The sequence below is a fragment of the Trichechus manatus genome, unplaced genomic scaffold (genome assembly GCF_000243295.1).
Source record: "Trichechus manatus latirostris isolate Lorelei unplaced genomic scaffold, TriManLat1.0 scaffold00059, whole genome shotgun sequence".
NCBI lineage: Eukaryota > Metazoa > Chordata > Mammalia > Sirenia > Trichechidae > Trichechus > Trichechus manatus.
The window spans coordinates 6,743,744-6,761,741 of record NW_004443995.1 but is presented as its reverse complement, the minus strand read 5'-3'; the positions used below and the strand labels follow the sequence as shown (position 1 = coordinate 6,761,741).

At 35.5% G+C, this 17,998-nt stretch overlaps 1 protein-coding gene across 6 annotated transcripts in view; it reads right to left on the bottom strand.

The window, feature by feature from the left end:
* Positions 1–17,998, bottom strand: part of LRBA (LPS responsive beige-like anchor protein) — an 840,314-nt gene that overhangs the window by 192,194 nt on the left and 630,122 nt on the right. For all 6 annotated transcript variants that reach the window (XM_023733554.1, XM_023733553.1, XM_023733556.1 and 3 more), the window contains 2 exons: positions 5,281–5,421; positions 4,139–4,258 (listed from right to left, as the gene is read on the bottom strand). In XM_023733554.1, coding sequence (XP_023589322.1) covers positions 4,139–4,258; positions 5,281–5,421 — 261 coding nt within the window. The remainder of the gene's footprint in view (positions 1–4,138; positions 4,259–5,280; positions 5,422–17,998) is intronic.

Here is a 17,998-nt window from a genome sequence, read left to right as displayed (position 1 = left end):
TTGTGAGATTGTTAACCATTGTCATAGGGCAACATGTGTAGTAACTGTTGATTGAGAAACTATTTTGTTCTGTAAGCCTTCATCTTAAGTGAGAATAGCAGTACAATTGGAAGAGTGTAGTCGATGTCACTGAACTGTGCATGAAGAAATTTTTGAAATGCTGTATCTTTGGCTATGAGTATTTTCACGAAAAAAAAATGTTGAGAAGTTAGAGGGTTGATATGTTGTGGGGTTGTTAACCAATGTCATAAAACAACGTGTGTACTTCTGTTTCATGAGAAAGTATTTGTTCTGTAAGCCTTCACCTGAAGTACAATTAAAAAAAAAAAATTTTATTTAAGTAAGTCTTCTATCCATCTTACAACGTATCATTTTTGTAAAACAGCATGAAAATTAAATTAAAGAATATAAACTATATTAATCAGGCAAGGTATACTTTAGAATCCACTGAACAAAATAATTTCAACCACCCAATCCCATGTTTCACTCTCCCTTAAACCCTGGTGGCATACTGGTTAAGAGCTACAGCTGCTAACCAAAAGGTTGGCAGTTCGAATCTCCGAGGTGCTCCTTGGAAACCCTATGGGGCAGTTCTACTTTGCCCTGTAGGGTCGCTATGAGTCAGATTCAGTTTGACAGCAATGGGTTTGTTTGTTTTTTTTCAATACAGTTTAACATTTTCCCTAGTATTTCTCGAAACTCTAACAAGACAATACAAATAAATATAATACTCATCTGAAATATAATGTTGTATCTGACATAAATGTTTATGTTCTTATAATACTTAAATGTGCTTTCTAAAGTGGTAAAATGCAACACTTTAAAATTAGGCATAACAAAAAAAGATATGATCAAATCCCCTCTCAGTTTCAAGAGTAACTGTAAGCAGGTTCTTTAATTAGCCTATGTAAGTATATATTATATACTTTTCAAAGTACTTGAAAGCTACTGAGTTGCAGGTCCCAACTTAGCTGGTTACCAATACAGAAAATAGGGGTAATTTATCAGCGACCTACCCACCCCACATATATTTCTTGGAATAAAAAAAGAGAATATATATATTGATCATTTAAAGGTGGTTAAGCACTTGACTACTAGCCGAAAGGCTGGCAGTTCAAACCCACCCAGAGGTGCCTCGGGAGACATGCCTAGATCTGCCTCTGAAAGGTCACAGCCTTCACACATGGGTTCACCATGAGTTGGAACTGACTCGATGGAAACTAATAACAGAAGAATAGTAGATTTCAGCAAAATTAATCCTGCACAAAATTTCTATGCCTCTGAACATAATGTAACAGAATATAAGAATACAGTTATGTTTCGGATAGGACACCAATTACCATTACGCTTGAAATTTAAAATTTTTATAAACTTTTCCCTTAACCTTGTACTCTATTTTTCCATACAGATACCCTACATAACACTGCTAGAAAACTAGAAATTACAGTAGCACAATAGCAAGAACTGAAATTCTAGTCTTTGTCTAGCAAAGAGAGACTGCTGTATTAAAGCCTGCTGGGGCATTCAAAGGAAAGTGAGATGGATTTGAGTCATTATTTGCTAAGAAACAAGACTAATGAGAGAAATAAGGAAGGAGAAAGATAAAGATGTTCATGTGGGTTTATTTTTTTACAGGTAGGGTATTTTATGGCAAATATTTGGGAAAATGGAACCAGACAACTGCTAATTACAGACTCTTGGGAGAAAAAGGCTGAAATTAAGCAAAAGAAAACTATGAGGATCTAGTCTCCTGTCTATCAAAACATTAAGGAGGAATGTCTACTACTAATAGTTTAGAAAGGTGAAGACATTCACTATCTCTATTACAGAGCAGGAAAAATAACCCTCAAATTCATGACCTGGTTTTTGTTTGCACTTCTAGTACTAAACTTAATTCAGTTTAAGGTTATAACTTGGTCATGAGATACTTCACAAACGAAGGAATATGAAAGTAAAAAACCATAAATTTTACAAGTCTCCAATTTGATAATGAGAAGTCAGGTTTATCAATGTTTTCATGTGTCCATATCTCTTATTACTGTCCAAAAGAGTTAAAGAATTAAATAGCTTTGAGATTAGAGGTAGGATTCAAGGCCAATGATTAAATATGTTAGCTATTCTTATTTACTTTTAACTAATTATCCATTTCAAAATTATCTACTGATGATTCTTAAAAAGTATGATATACAATTTCAAGAGTACTTCAGAGTACATTATTTGTGAGATCAAAAAGTCCCGATAGATGCCCCAATATAAAAGATTGCTTTTTTGGATATGATGGAATCTTTTTCAATAAAATATCTTTGATATAAGCAATGTTGTACTATACAATAAGTAAAGTACATGAATACATTTTGTAGACTATAAAGTATCACACATTCAAGGTATGAAATCACCTTGCAGAAGGCAATTTGGCCTTTGTTCTCAGCAATTTTCTAGCCATATCAACACCTGAAGTGAATGATGGGGGCTTATGAGACTGACAGGGACCACTTGGGGCCTGTTGCTAACTAAGCCTCATGGGGTATGATGTAATCTATCATGGCCATGTGGCAAGGCCGACAAGAGCCCTGAACACTGAGGCTCAGAGGAGCTTCCTTGTTATTGACCATGGACTGGAGAGGGTAGTGTGTCCCTCTTTAGGACATGGACGCGCCGCACTGTGACCCTTCTCAGACCTTACTCTGAGTCTCTTCATTGTATCCTTTTTGGTTGAAATAAAGCTGTAATCATAAGTATGGTGTAATTCTGTGAGTCGTCCAAGTGAATTAATAAACCCACAGGGGCAGTGAGAGTCAGTAGGAGCTGGCATCTGCCTGTCTGGCATCTGCCTGAAAGAGGTATCATTCTAATGTGTGAGCTCTGACCTAGTTCTGGGTGACAAGGTTCTGAGAAATGATGCACGAGCAACTGGTCTGAAAGAAGGTGTCCATCTAACTTGTGAGCTCTAACCTAGCTCTGGGTGGTTAGGGTTGGAGAGAGAGTGTGCCACGTGAGGGGTTGGTGAAGAGAATGGAGAAGTGGGAAGATGAGACTGGATCCATTACCATACTTTGGGAGCTGAATTCATGATGATGCAGTTAGCAATGAAGGTGGGATTTGCCCACTTTACCGCTTGGTTAGTGCAGCACATAAATGAAAGATGCAATTATCATTATATTGGATTTTTTAAAAAGTACTCTATAGTTCCTTAAAAAGGAAGCAAACCAAACCCATTGCCATCAAGTCGATTTCGACTCATAGCGACCCTATAGGACAGAGTAGAACTGTCCCATAGAGTTTTCAAGGAGTGGCTGGTGGATTTGAGCTGTTGACCTTTTGGTTAGCAGCCATGCTTTTAACCACTGCGCCACCAGGCTCCTATAGCTCCTTACACATTAGTAATTTAACAGTTGCTCCTTTGAACTCTAAAATCTCCCACATGGCACTTATTATTTTCTCCCATGTTACAGTTATTTACATATAAGTCATATTTCTTTATGAGACCAAAAAGAGCTTCACAATCACCGGTATATTTCATTATACTAAATAGCATCTAACAGTACCTTGCAGTATTTTATGTCAAGAAAATAAAATACTGTATTTTTGAAGGTAGAAATAAAAGTCTAGTAAAGATGATATTAGCTACTATGCAAAAGTTTTTGGCCTTTTACAGTAATGAACATGCATACAAACAGGAGTAGAACTTTATTTTTCCTTAGCAAATGCAATTCTATACCAAAGAAAGTCAGGGACACATTTAGGACCAGCAGCAGGTAAAAGATAACTACCTTAAGAATGAAGATGTGGAATTTCTAAATATACAGGTTTGAGATTTTTCTGACTATATTAATTTTATTCATTAAATTTAGAATGCCATTGAGTACGCTGCCTTACATGGAGGACATCTATAAATATTACCTTTAAAAAAAAAAAAAAAAAGATTCCAAGAAGGAAGAAAAAAACCATTCTACAACTAAAAAGGAGATAGAGAAAGAGAGGAATTCTGTATAGTGGTTTTTGGCCATTTAATTAAGGTGTCATCCTCTGAGACTTACCTTTAGTAAATAGGGCTGCATTGCAGGAGACATATTTTCAACAGGTAATTCAACAAGGAATACGCTGGCAATAATAATTGTAAAATGAAACATTTCTGTACCTTGATATCAGATGTGTCACGCTGACTGTTTCTCCAAGCTCTGGAAATTGATGAAAAAGTTCTATCTGCATGATCAAATTTCCCTCCTTGCAAATTTAGGAAATAAGTTGTAAAGGGTTCCTAAAAAATAAGCAATTAAAAAAACCCATATGTTCCCTCATGTATAAAAATATGGTTTTTAATAAGTCTTTACATCTAAATAGTTTAATGAATAATATGTTTCAACCAGAAATATATACTAGGAATAGAATAGGAATTATATCTAAATGATTACAATAATGTTCTTATATTATTTTTTTAATTTCAGAAGTATTTATATTTCCAATATTTATGTTTTCTTCAGCCTTTCTTCCTTTCCAAGAAAAATTTATTAGTAACATTCAGACATAAATTAGATTATATTTTCTTCACAGTACAGGGAAATAGTCCACTATGTAATTTTCCTATTGTTATGGCTCAATATTTAATTTATGATTAAGAAAAGAAAAATGTTTGGAAGATTTGAAAACCTCCTCTTAGTTAAAGAACACTTAAACACGTATCAGTGGATAATTGCTTGAAATTAGCTAAGCACTATAAATTACTTTCAGGATTTATGTCTGCCTGTACCCTTCTAACAAGCTTTAATTAATGATGTGCTGCTAATGCTTTCCCAAAGAAATTACTTTCTAGTAAACAAATCACCTTTCAATTTTACAGAAACATTTCTTGTTTAACCAATATATTATCGATACATGGCAGCCTCAGTGTTACCTATAGACATACCTTATTCCATTTGGTGCAATTAAAGTTCCCAAAATATATGAACATATGTCTGTGATAATGAAATCTTACTTAGTTCTTATTTTAATACACTACATTTGACAATTACCTATGTAACAATTTAGAATCTTGTAAGATATCTACCATTTGAAGAGGCAAATTTAAGAAAACAATTCACACAATTCCAGGTGAAACATTTTAAATGCAACTTTATACTAATATGCTATAAAATATATAGAAAATGGGATATAATTAAAGCCTCAGTCATATAAAAAAATTTTTTTAGTTTTCAAAAAAGATGCTGATGATTTTTAATCATTACATGTTCTCCACAACATTGAATTCATTTAGTCATGGTTTATTATTCAAATTGAACTTACTATTCTTAACAGCCACGCAAGAACAAAACTTGCAGTTGAGTAATGAGTACCATAGTGGAACTTTGGAACGTGGTCATCTTCCCATGATTCGTAACGTTCTGCAAAGAATGCTGCTCTTTTTGGATTCAAAGCTCCGATTGGCTGGCAGTGGGGTAAGTGGGAAAAGAAAAAACCAGCACATGTAAATGTAATCGTCCTTTATCTTTTCCTCTCTTCAAATGTTACCTTATTAGCAGGCATGCTAGTATATTAACATATATTAAATAAACACATACTATTTAAGTTAAAACACAATGTTATATTCTGAGAGCAGACGGGACAACAAATTTATCTTTCAAAGCAGGCTGAACATACGCAGATAAGTGACAGAGAAATCTGTCATTTCTCAGAAAGTTTAATTTCTGTTTAATCAGTCCATAACTAGTATTTTCATAAAGACAATTACATGAAGTGAATGTACACTGGAAAGCACCTAGAAAGTCCTATTTAGTTCACTAGAAGAAACAACCAGAAACAGAATTTTGAAGCTGGAGGACTGACTTAGCATAGGTTCTGAGAAGATGGAACAAACTTAGGGGAGGAATGAGAAGGAATGCGAGCAGGAAGTTGTATAAAAAAGAAATTAAGATGTAACTAGAACTTTTACTATTATTAGAAATTCTACTGGTAGAATTCTATGAAACTAGGATAAAAATATGCCTGCATGAAGTATCAAAAAACATAAAATGAATAGTAAACAGATTTTGAGTTTATATTGAAAAACAATACATTACAGACGTGGTTCAAAGAGTAGTATAGCAAAGTGGTAAAGAACCTGGGCTCACTAGGATTGTAACAGTACGCAGTCAGAAGGTTGCTTTGGAAGACAAAATGAGTAAGAACTTGTAAAATTCTACAAACCAAGCCTGCCATATGTCAAACATTCAGTGAATTCTACTATTTTTAACATGATCTTTTAGAACTGGGTAAGACTTGAATAAAACAATGTAAACCCTCAAGCACACTGTTTGGCATAGAATAAGAGCTCAATAAATGCTTATTGGTATCATTATTGTTGCTGCTGCTGCTTTTATTCAGGGAGTACGTGAGTTCAATTAAATAGTTTGTAAATTTTTGTATGATTATGTATAAGTACACTTTCTTAAGGAAGACATACAGAGTTTTTTTTAAGATTCTCAAAGAGTCTAGGGCTCAAATAACGTGAAGAACGACTCTTAAAACATTCTGATCTCTAGGAAATCTCTATTCCTTATTCAAAATCTAAGTACCAATTCAGTGAAAAAAATATATGACATGTAAGATTACTTCCCTTAACAAGATTTAGAACAACAGCCTTTTGCTCCACATCTTTTATAAAGAACTATGAGTTAATCACTCTTTATAAGAGAAAAAATATCGGGGGAAAGAAAATATCACTCTTAAGGTAGAAATTGTAAACTAAGTAAGTTTTTTAATTGATTTAAAAATTTACATATTCTAACATATTCTACTGGAAACGAAGAAATGTTCAGACCAGTTTTTAAACTACTTTTCATACAAAATATGTGATCTCAAGTAACACTTTAAATTGATCATTTTGGCTATCTTTCTTAATTGTTAAATGTTTTTTCAAAACTACTATTTACCTTTGATACTATTCTCTTTCAGTAGCTTGGCTCCAATAACCTTATTTTATTTTAAGCCATTTTTACTTTACAAGTAGACTTTTCAAAATCTTTGGTTGATTACTATTTTAAACCAGTGTCACAGTATACTGATTTAAAATGCCATTTTAAAAGCTTCAGTTTTTTTGTACAAAAGAATTATATTCAATTGACTAAATTTATGCCAGTTAAGAAGAGAACTGACTCCAAGAATTCTTTCTTTGTTACAGAAGCAATTTGGAATGCCTTTAAATATATTTTAGTTGTTGTTCCTAAAGACTGAGCCATGCAAAAGGAAAGAAGGAAGAAATAAAATCATTGGAAGACAAATTATATGAATTAAAAATAGAATCAATGCTCCTTTTGTATGGTTCTGCAGCATATTAAGTATTCACTTTATCTGCTCCTATTTTTATTATTTTCCAAATGAGTACCCCCCCAAAATCAATACTTATAAAATCACGTTTCTTGAATATAATGCTAAAACCAATTAGGATTGATTTCACTAGCGTCTGAAAAAATGGCATCTTGCAGAGATCCATACAGGTAGAATCACAGTATTGATTCTGGCTGTTATTGTTACAGTTGATTTCTGAAGCCTGCTACATGACAGCTATCAAGACATGCCACAGTAATTTGCAAGCATATAAAAAAGAAGTCCCCAAATAAAAGAAGGTTTTTGAAAAAAAAAAAAAACAAGAAGACTAGCGGAGCTGTGCCATGACAATGATACACTATCAGCTTACTCAGAGAAGTTACAGTGGGAATACACACATTGAATTATACATTACACGAAAGCACTGATTTATTGTGGTAATAACATCCACCTCATTAAAAGATTCTGCTTTGCTGCAGTTGGAGGGCTACATATTGTTTACTGCTATAAATTAATGGCAGTGCAAAGAAGGCTGTGGAACAGTCCTAACAATAGATCTGTAATGACAGTGCTGTATATCATAGCTTCCTCAGTAGCATCGTAACAAAATGGAGACAATGTATTGAGCTAATACATTCTACCATGCTGGCCCATATTTTTCTGACAACTGCTTTAAGAGATGAGCTGAATCCAACTATGTTGTAATGCTGCAAAACATTTAACTAAGCAAGAGTCCATCACATATCAAAGTGCATCATCGCATTTTTAAAACGTCTAAATCAGCATTTCAAGATGTTTATTCATCTCTGCAAAAGAACTAAAAGTAAATGCTGATGGCTCCTCTTACTTAATACAGTATATTACGAGAAACAATTGCAAGACAGGTCAGGGAGATTCTTAGCACTATCATCCTACACAGAGCTCTTTGTACAGTTTAACCGTAGAAGCTTGACAGAGGTTTTTTTTTTTTTTTTTTTTTTTTTTAAATCAGCAAATTGATTAAAGGATGAAGAGAAACAAAATACTGGTCATTACAAAACAGTCATAACTTATTGAGAAAAAATCAATAGAATAGAAATATTGATTAGAGAGTATAAAAATAGCTAATTCAAGTTCACAACCAGACAAACACAGATAGCCCTGGAATATGGAAAAATAATTTTAAACACTACAAAAATCTAACGAATAAAATCAGTAAGATTTTTTCAATCTACCAAAAAACAAAAAAAGAAATCTGAGTCACAACAGCATGAAAAATTGGTTAAAATAATTAGAACAGAATGATTTAAAAACTTAGAGTCCCGGGACTACCAACAGAAGTAGTACCTAAAAAATAAAGAAACTTAAAATAAGAACTTGGATCAAAGTAGGAGGAGACAAATTAAAGAAAACAAAAATATGAAAACTCTTGAAAATGGTATTAATAGCAAAAAAAGTTATTGTGCATAGGATATTTTAATAATCTCACAAACAGCAAGATTAACAATTGTGGTAGAGAGATATGAGTTCTGCTTAAGAGGTAAGAAAGATGTATTTCAGAACAGGATATGCAAAATAAAACTTTTTAAATCAGTTTCTTAAGAGCATTACAATAAAAATACATTTTTTTCCTATTGTCTTCTCTGAGAATTAATTTTGTTAACTACTAGAGAAACAAAAATATTGCATGTAAAGTGCCCAGCTCAATGCCTGGCACACAGTAAGTCATTAGTAACAATAATAATCACTATTCAGGTTATTTTATCAAAAATTTTTTTAAAAGAGCAAGCAAATAAGCATGATGGAATTACTATAGTCTATTAGGGAAGAATGTAAGTAAACATCACAATCTTTTAGTGGCAAAGTCATAAAAATATAACTACTGTACATTGTCTGTAAGGAGGCTAATAGTACAAAGTAGTAGTCCAATCAACTGAATTATTCTACGTCAAAAATATAACTAAAAGCAGTTACTTTTAAAAAATCCAGAGGCCTCCAAATTTTACTATGAAAAGCATATGAAATGCCAAATAAGTAACCATCCTGTTCTGCTATATTAATTTGAAAAAAATTGGTTTTGGATTTACATATCCCTTTAAAGAATATTTCACTTAATTACAGGTAAAATCTGTAAAAAGAAATGGCTTTTATAATATTGATACTAATTCTAAGTTTTCTCTTTCTTTTTAAAAATTTTAAAAACATTTACCTGAAATTATCTATTCGAGAATTAAGAATAATACCTCAAGCTTAAATTTTGCAATTTGTAAAACATTATTATACATTCTCATAATAAATACGTGAAATAAAACAAAACAAAAAACCAAACCCGTTGCTGTAGAGTCGATTCTGACTCATAGTGACCCTACAGGACAGTAGAATTGCCCCATACGGTTTCCAAGGACCGCCTGGTAGATTCAAACTGCCGACCTTTTGGTTAGCAGGTGTAGCTCTTAACCACTATGCCACCAGGGTTTCCAATGTGAGACAGATAACTCTATTTAAAGATGAAAAAATGAAGTATTGTTAAGTTACCTTGCTCAAAATCAATACAAACCTAGGAGACACAAACCCAGTACTCAAAACTCCACCTTTGGGCTGTATTATCCAACAAAAACTATTGTATAACGAATTGCTTTTCTAATTTCTACAATTTCCTGCAAACTCCATTTTTTTAAATATTACCTTTATTCAATAGTTTGATTTAAAAGGCTAATACATGTAAAGAGCTTAGAAGAGCTCCTGGCACAAGGAAAGTACTCAATAAGTGTTGTTAGGTGCCATGGAGTTGAATTCAACTCCTAGTGACCCCTGTGACAGAAGAGAACTGCCCCAATGGGTTTTCTACGGTCAGCAGCGAAGAGTTTTAACCCTTGCACCACCAGGGAGTCTTTCAATAACTGTAGCTGCTATTAATGTTATTACCATCACCATAATTCCTTCTTTACTATTGAAATTTATATATGAACTGTTACAATTTATGACAATCTTTCAGAATTAAGGTTAAAAACTGCTGGGTCATGCTAAAAATGATTGAGGGTAAGAAAGTTAAAGGACATCAGCAAGTAATCTCAAAAATTATATAAAGCAGAGATTTGATTGAGTTAACAAACTTCTCTTTTCAAATCCAAAAGTCTCAAAAGAGAGTTTTTCACACCTTTATGTAAATGGCTTTCTTTCCCTACTATCTGGGAGTGAGGAGCAGAAGAGAAGATGGTTAAAGGAAAAGATAATTCTAGAGCATAAGACTCAGAAATAGGATCCTTGGAAAGGCTGTAGGGTTGCATTTCATGAAGATACATTTTGTGGGTATACAGAAGAGTGGAGAAGAGATGCCAAAAGCAAAAAAAAGGTTCAGGAAAAGAAGACAAAAAAGCATGACTACTTTACAACTCTGTTTAAGATCTTGATGCCTGGGTGAAAATCATCTGTCAATCTCATCTTCATGTGGTATAACTGGGAAACTGGAATCATACTTTAATTCCATGATTATTGATAAAATCTGTCCTAAACAAAAAACCAAACCCGTTGCCGTCGAGTCGATTCTGACTCAAAGCAACCCTAGAGTACAGAGTAGAACTGCCCCACAGGTTTCCAAGGAGCATCTGGTAGACTCGAACTGCTGACCTTCTGGTTAGCAGCTGAGCTCTTAACCACTGGGCCTACAAATCTGTCCTACAGCATTTAAAAGATTGTGTGCATACAGAGGGGTATAAGCTTATTTTATTCTTCCCTGGAAGTAGGGTCAAGCCCACCCGTTGCCACTGAGTCGATTCCAACTCACAGCGGGGACCCATAGCGTTTCCAAGGAGTCAATCTTTTGGTTAGCAGCCGAGCTCTTAACCACTGAAAGTAAGGTAGGCATATAGGTATTAAACGAGAGACACTGCACAGTGAGGGCTAAACACTAGCAAGGAAAACATAATAAGATGGTTGAACTCAATGCTCTTTTAAGGTTTATGCTATAAAAATATCAGGTTAAAGGAAAGAATATTGTTAATTAAGCGTATGGAATCTGATGTACATTAACACAGTAAGCAAAGCACGTCAAATTCAAAGGATGAGAGGGGATGAATTATTAGGAAATGTTACATTATAAAAGATGGTCATTCTTGGTTTGGTTTGGAAAGCTTCCAGGAAATAACTATGGGATGTAGATCAAGGGGGTCACTCTATCTGATGACAATATTACTACTTACTGGATGCTAATATAAGTGAAGATTTTAAGAGTCTTACATGAATTCTCTCATTATCTTCACAACAACCTATACTGTACAAACCTGTTACCATCTCCAAGTTACCGGGGGGAAAAATGAGTATGGGTGAAGTTAAGTCATTATCAATGGTGAAGCTAAGTCATTATCAATGCCACATACCCAGAGGCAGAAAGAAGCAGGACTCAAAGCCAACTCTAACTAGCAAGTCCTAGAATGATTTTGGTTGTAGGATGAATTATGTGGATTAATGAAAATACTGGTATTGAACTTGCAAGGCTATTAGAATCCTTTCACAAAATGTTATTTAAGTTTTAATCCCTAGCTATATAATGCCTGTGGACATCACCTTAGAAGCAGCTCTACAAATGGGGGAAAAATAGATGCATATTTTTTCTTGGGCATACCCAAAAGGTGCTTGACAAAAATGGCTTTTAAAAGAAAAAAAATTTTAAAAAAAGATAAGTACTGTCATCAAAGTTTATTGCCATACTATCCTCTCAATTTTTGTATTTGTATATCCATATCCATGAAACCAAAGGACAGCCTGGGATTCTGTGTGTTGCTGAATCTTTTTAAAGAAGCCAATGAATTTTATTTCCTGAGTCTCCACCACTAGCCCTTCTCCCTGCAGCTCCCTCGTTCAGTGAAGAAAATAAACTAATAGCCTGTCATTTAAGTAACACTTGCTCTGTTAGGGGTGCAGCAACTATTTTGTTTCAGTTGTAGCAGCCCTTTCATCTAAATGACAAGTATAACAAACAGCCTGATCAGCATTTTTACTCAACCTTGGCTTTTAGGGTTTTTTGTCATATGCTATATGAGGCTGAAATGGTTTAGCACTTATCTTCATACCGTCTAGATTTTATTTAATACTGTCAAGAAAAAAATTTCATCCACACACTACTGTGGCTTTTAGAGTTAACAAATAAGCACTTTTATTTTCAAGTACCAGAGCAGTTTTTAATCCCTTGAAAACACACTTTCTTGCAAGTGGCATTAAACATACACCCACTATACCATTTCAATTTAACAAATACATCTTGGGGAAAAGAAGGTATTCCATTTTATTTATTGTGCCTATGTAGAATTTAAATCACTTCAAATGCTCACATTGATAGATTCAGTAGCAATGCCTTCATACATCTGTGTTATTCTGCTATGGTTAGTATTAAGTGATTTTTACTGCAGGTTTTTATCTGAGTTTGAGTAAATCATGAAAATAATCTGATAATCCAATGCCAGCACTGAGTTTAATGTCTGAAAGAAACCAAGAAACAGTCCTAATAAGGAAAAGCTGATAAAAAACATTTTAAGTAATTATGAAAATGATAAACACAGAAGAGGCCCCAATGCTGATATAACAAAACTCATCCATTTGCAGATAGGTATATCTACTCACTTAAAGAACTAGTTAAGACAATTAAAATCAAACAAATCACCTATAGGTTTTGGAAATGAGTTATCAGTAATCAAATATCAAAAAAGACTTGCGGGACACTCAGCCTCTGAAACTCCAACTCCTTTATGTTTTGAAAGTCAGAGGAACACAACAAAAATAGTTCCAGTTTGGGAGACTATATTCTGTTTAGCTCAAACCTAAGCTGGGAAACTGTACATTTATTCTGTTTAGTTTAAACCTAAGCTGATAGTCCTCTCAATTTCAATGATTACATATCACTTACAACAAAATATAATTATAAAAGAAAGGAGGACTCAAGATCTGTAAGGATGAACAAAATAGTTATTTTATATTCTATTTGGACTAATTAACTGATTTTCGGAAAAGTTATTAAATCATAATCTAAAACATAAAATGGGGCAAAATACATAATAAAAGCTTAAAAGGTCAATATAAAGGCAAGAATCTAAATTGTAAGCCATTTAAAACCATTAATGAACTTCACATATCAAACAGAGAGATAAAATATTGCTGTGTAGCTATAACTGGAGGTACGTGGTAGTTCTCAGGAGCAATGGGGCAACAGGAATCAATTTACTGAGATAATCTCTAATAATTCAGTTGTAATAGAAGGGACTCCAGTAATTCTCATAGCTCAAGAGGAGCCACGGGTCATTCATAGAGCTATTAAATGTTGATAAAACTTTTGGAGTTGATTTCTAGCAATGTGAGCCCTGACAGGTAAAAGACCAACAGTTTAACACAGTCATATTGCCAGATAAAGTCCACTCTTGGCAAACAAGGGTCAATGATACTCAACCTCTAAGACAATCTCCAAGGAGAAGCATTTATACCAAAAAGGGGTGCACTGCTAAAATAGTCCACCCCTGTAGTAGTCCCCAATGATGCTCTCAAGGCAATCCTGAAAGACAGTGGACATGTGAAATACTCTGATCAGGCAAAGCTGGGGCAGCAAAACTGCTGGGGAAATAGTAAAAAAATAAATGTCCATTAGATTCACTGGTACTATCTATAATTTCCCTTACTTTCTTTATGTAAGAAGGTACTTTAGGATGGTCATCAATATAAACAGCACATATTGTACCCCTTTTATCCATGAAAATTTTATTATACTTTTCCTCTACTATACTATCAGTTATATTTGGTGAAGATGATTAAACTTAGTCATCTGATTGGAGGATACTGCTAATTAATATTTAGGAGAGACTGGATATCAGCCTGTGAGTTCAGATTTAGAAAAGGTGGCCCTAACCACTGCATGCAATAGCTGGACACGACTTTGGGGTCATCTCTGCAATATAAAATAAAAAGAAATAAAATGCATAAGATTCAAAAACACAAAACAAATCCTTTGCTCAGTTTATACATTTCTAACTTCCCTATATAACTGGAAAAAAAAAAATGCCCCCATGGAATAACACAAAAAATACCAAGAGGCAATAAAATTAAGTTTTGAGTTAAAAAGAAGAGGCAACAAACTATTCCACCCAATATATCACCTGGGAGATGGGCTCAGATTGAGGAACAATTATGTTCAACTCCATAAAGTGTTGTTAACAGTTCCTTCTTTATGCAGTTATATAAATTGCTATGTCCACTCAGAAACAAACAAATCTTGCTTTTTAATATTCTTAGCTATATTTTGGAGCCCTGATGGCACAGCGGTAAAGAGCTTGGCTGCTAACAAAAAGGTCGGCAGTTTGAATCCACCAGGTGCTCCTTAGAAACCCTATGGGGCAGTTCTACTCTGTCCTATAAGACTGCTGTGAGTCGGAATGGACTGGACGGCAATGAGTATGGTTTGGTTTTTTATCTATACTTCAGCTTTTCTTCTTTTTTATTACTATAAACTTTAACTGAAAAAGTTTAAAAATATAGAGTATTTCTTTATGTTTCAGTTTCTAACCAGTATTGAGCCTACAATCAATTATAAAATAGACTAAAATGTCTTATAAGTTAGCTTAGCTTGGTAATAGACGGCATCATTATGGTCCCATCATCTACAAACCTTCTCCCAAATGGACCACCTCTTTAAAATGGATTTCAAGCTTGCCATAATTTAAGAAGCTCATTATTAAAAAAAAAAAAAAATCATTTTAAAATATGTGGATGTCAAAAAATGAACTAGAGAATTCACACACAAAAAAATAAAAAACACTCTAAAGAGCTTACATCCAAAAAGGGTAAATTTGGAGGAAAGTAGGCGAGTTCCAGCAAAATGACGCTCTAGGCAGAAGCACCACACTGTCCCTCCACAGCAAAGATCCAAAAAACTAAGCCAAACAGAGAAAATAGCAATCCTAAAATCTTAAAACATCAAATGAAGAGATAAAGAACTCAGCCAAGCACCAAATGGAGTGAGAAAACTGACAAGAGAATAGAGAGCGAGGAGACATTCATGCAGAGGTCCCCTATCAGCTAATGCAGGGCGGATCCGCCATCTTGGACTCCTATCAGAGACCAGCAAATAGGGTGTACAAGAAAGCAGCTTCACGGAGCTCCCAATAGGAGATAAAACAACCAGTAATTTGCGATATACACTTTCACACACACCACCCTTCTTCACCCCTGCTCAGCCTCCACTGCTTCCCACGGCCACAGTCTCCTGTCCAGGACGCACCAGCTGCTTGGATTCCACCCGCCCACACTGGCCAGCTCTCTGAGTGCCATTTGTTCACTGCTGGTATTGCTTTTTTCCACTTCTTTTGATTTCTTCATTGCCTCTCACCACCTCCCGCTCCTTTCGCACCGGCTGCTTGGATTCCACCCACCCGCACTGGCTGGCTCTCTCAATGCCATTTGTTCATGGCCAGTGTTGCTTTTTACCACTTCTTTTGATTTCTTCATTGCCTCTCACCACCTCCCCCTCTTTTCGCTCAAATACCTGGCTTCGTGCGCCATCTTTGCTTCTTCCTGAGGGGCTGTGGAGCTCCGGTAACTTGCGAAATATGCTTTCCCAACCCCCACCCTTCTTCACCCCCACTCGGCCTCCTCTGCTTCCTGTGGCCACAGTTTCTCCTCTGGGAAGCACCGGCTGCTTGGATTCCACCCACCTGCACTGGCTGGCTCTCTGAATGCCATTTGTTGGCTGCTGGTGTTGCTTTTTCTCCGCTTCTTTTCATTTCTTCTTTACCTCTCATCACCTCCCCCTCCTTTCGCTCAAATACCTGGCTCCGTGCGCCATCTTTGCTTCTTCCTGGGGGGTGCGGAGCTCCATTAAAGTGTGGAACTTCTTCCTGGTCTGGGCTGCAACGCTGGTGGGATCTCGGGGCTTTTGTTTATTTGTTTTGAACTGTTTGTTTGCTTTCTTTTCCTTTTCTTGAGTTGGGATCCCATTCTGGCTGGGCAATGCTGAGCAGCTTGGAACCTACCCCCTCGGCTTGCGCAGATGAGCAGAGACATCCTTGAGGGTGTTTTTTTTTTGTGGGATTTTTTTTTTTTGCTGTTTTTGAGGGGGCTTTTCTAGTTTTTCTTTTCTTTCCCCTCTATTTCCCTTTTCATCTTTCTTCGTTACTCAGTTTCTCGTCTCTCTCCACACATTCCATCTCTTTCTGTTCCCTGAATACCCGATGCTGAATACCTCTACACTTCTAGCCAGGCTGTACTGCAACACCTGAGAACAACATCCCCAGACATCATAGTCGCACGGGTGGGATGCCTGGGAGCTTTACTGTTCTTTTTCCTTTCTGATTTTTATTTATTCATTCTTATCTTTTCTTTTTCTTTTCTTTTCTTCTTCTTCCCTTTTTGTTTTTCTCTATTTCATAGTCTCTCATCTCTCCACTCCAACGGCAAGCTCCCCTACTGCTCTTTTTTGTTTGTTTGTATGTTGTTGGCTCCTGTACCTCTCTCCTCTATCCCATACCCATCTTAGCTCCACACATAACAATCTCCCCACTACATCCTGCCTACCTACACTGTCCGCTTAACATCACACCATCAAGCAGCATAGGCACGGCCTACTGGCACCTGCCCTGCACTGATTACTTACCCGCCCTGGTCGCTGTAGTAAGTGAACCCGTCCCAGTAACTCCTCTTCAGCTAGACCTGCCCTACTGTACCATATCTGAGGGACTAACACTATGAACTGGAGATGGAGGTAGAAAATATCATGCCCACAGACGAGCAAACAACAAACAACAAATAGCCCGCCTGCTCAGACATAGCCAAATTAAAAAAACAATGAAACAAACAAATCTACAATCAATAAATGAGAAAAATAACTACTGAATGCCCCAAAGACAGCAGACACGATCAAAACAATTACAAAAACAGGACAGGAAGGTTCCAGTAGGCATCCAAAATGAAACACCAGATGACTTTCCACTGGGAGAAAAGGCACTAGAACTACCTGATAGGGAATTCAAATCTCTAATACTCAGAATTATCCAAGAGATGAAGCAAAAAGCAGGAAAAAATGAGGCAAGAATAGACAAATTCATGGAAAATACAGATAAAAATTTGGAAGAATTCAGGAAAATAATGGAGGAACAAAAGGCCAAAATAAATTCACAACTAGATATTATACAAAAACAACAACTAGAAATCCAAAAGATAAACAACAAGATTTAAGAAATGGATAGTGTCACAGAAGGGCTGAGGAGCAGATCTGAAACAGTGGAAGACAGGATCAGTGGAACTGAAGACAAACACTTGGATACAACTCTGTTTGAGGAAAACTCACAAAACAGAACAAAGAAAAATGAAGAAACCCTGAGAGTTATGTGGGATACAATCAAAAGCAAGAATTTCTGAGTGATTGGAGTTCCAGAACAGGGGGAGAAAACAAAAAACAAAGAGAAAATCACCAAAGAACTGCTGACAGAAAACTTACCGAATATCATGAAAGATGAAAAGCTGGCCATCCAAGAAGATCAACGAACCCCATATAGGAGAGACCCCAAAAGAAAATCACCAATGCATATCATAATCACACTCGCCAAAACCAAAGACGAACAAAGAATCCTGAGAGCAGCTCGTGAAAAACAGTAAGTCACATACGAAGAGAAACAATAAGATTAAGCTCAGATTATTCGGAAGAAACCATGCAGGCAAGAAGGCAATGGGATGACATATATAAAAC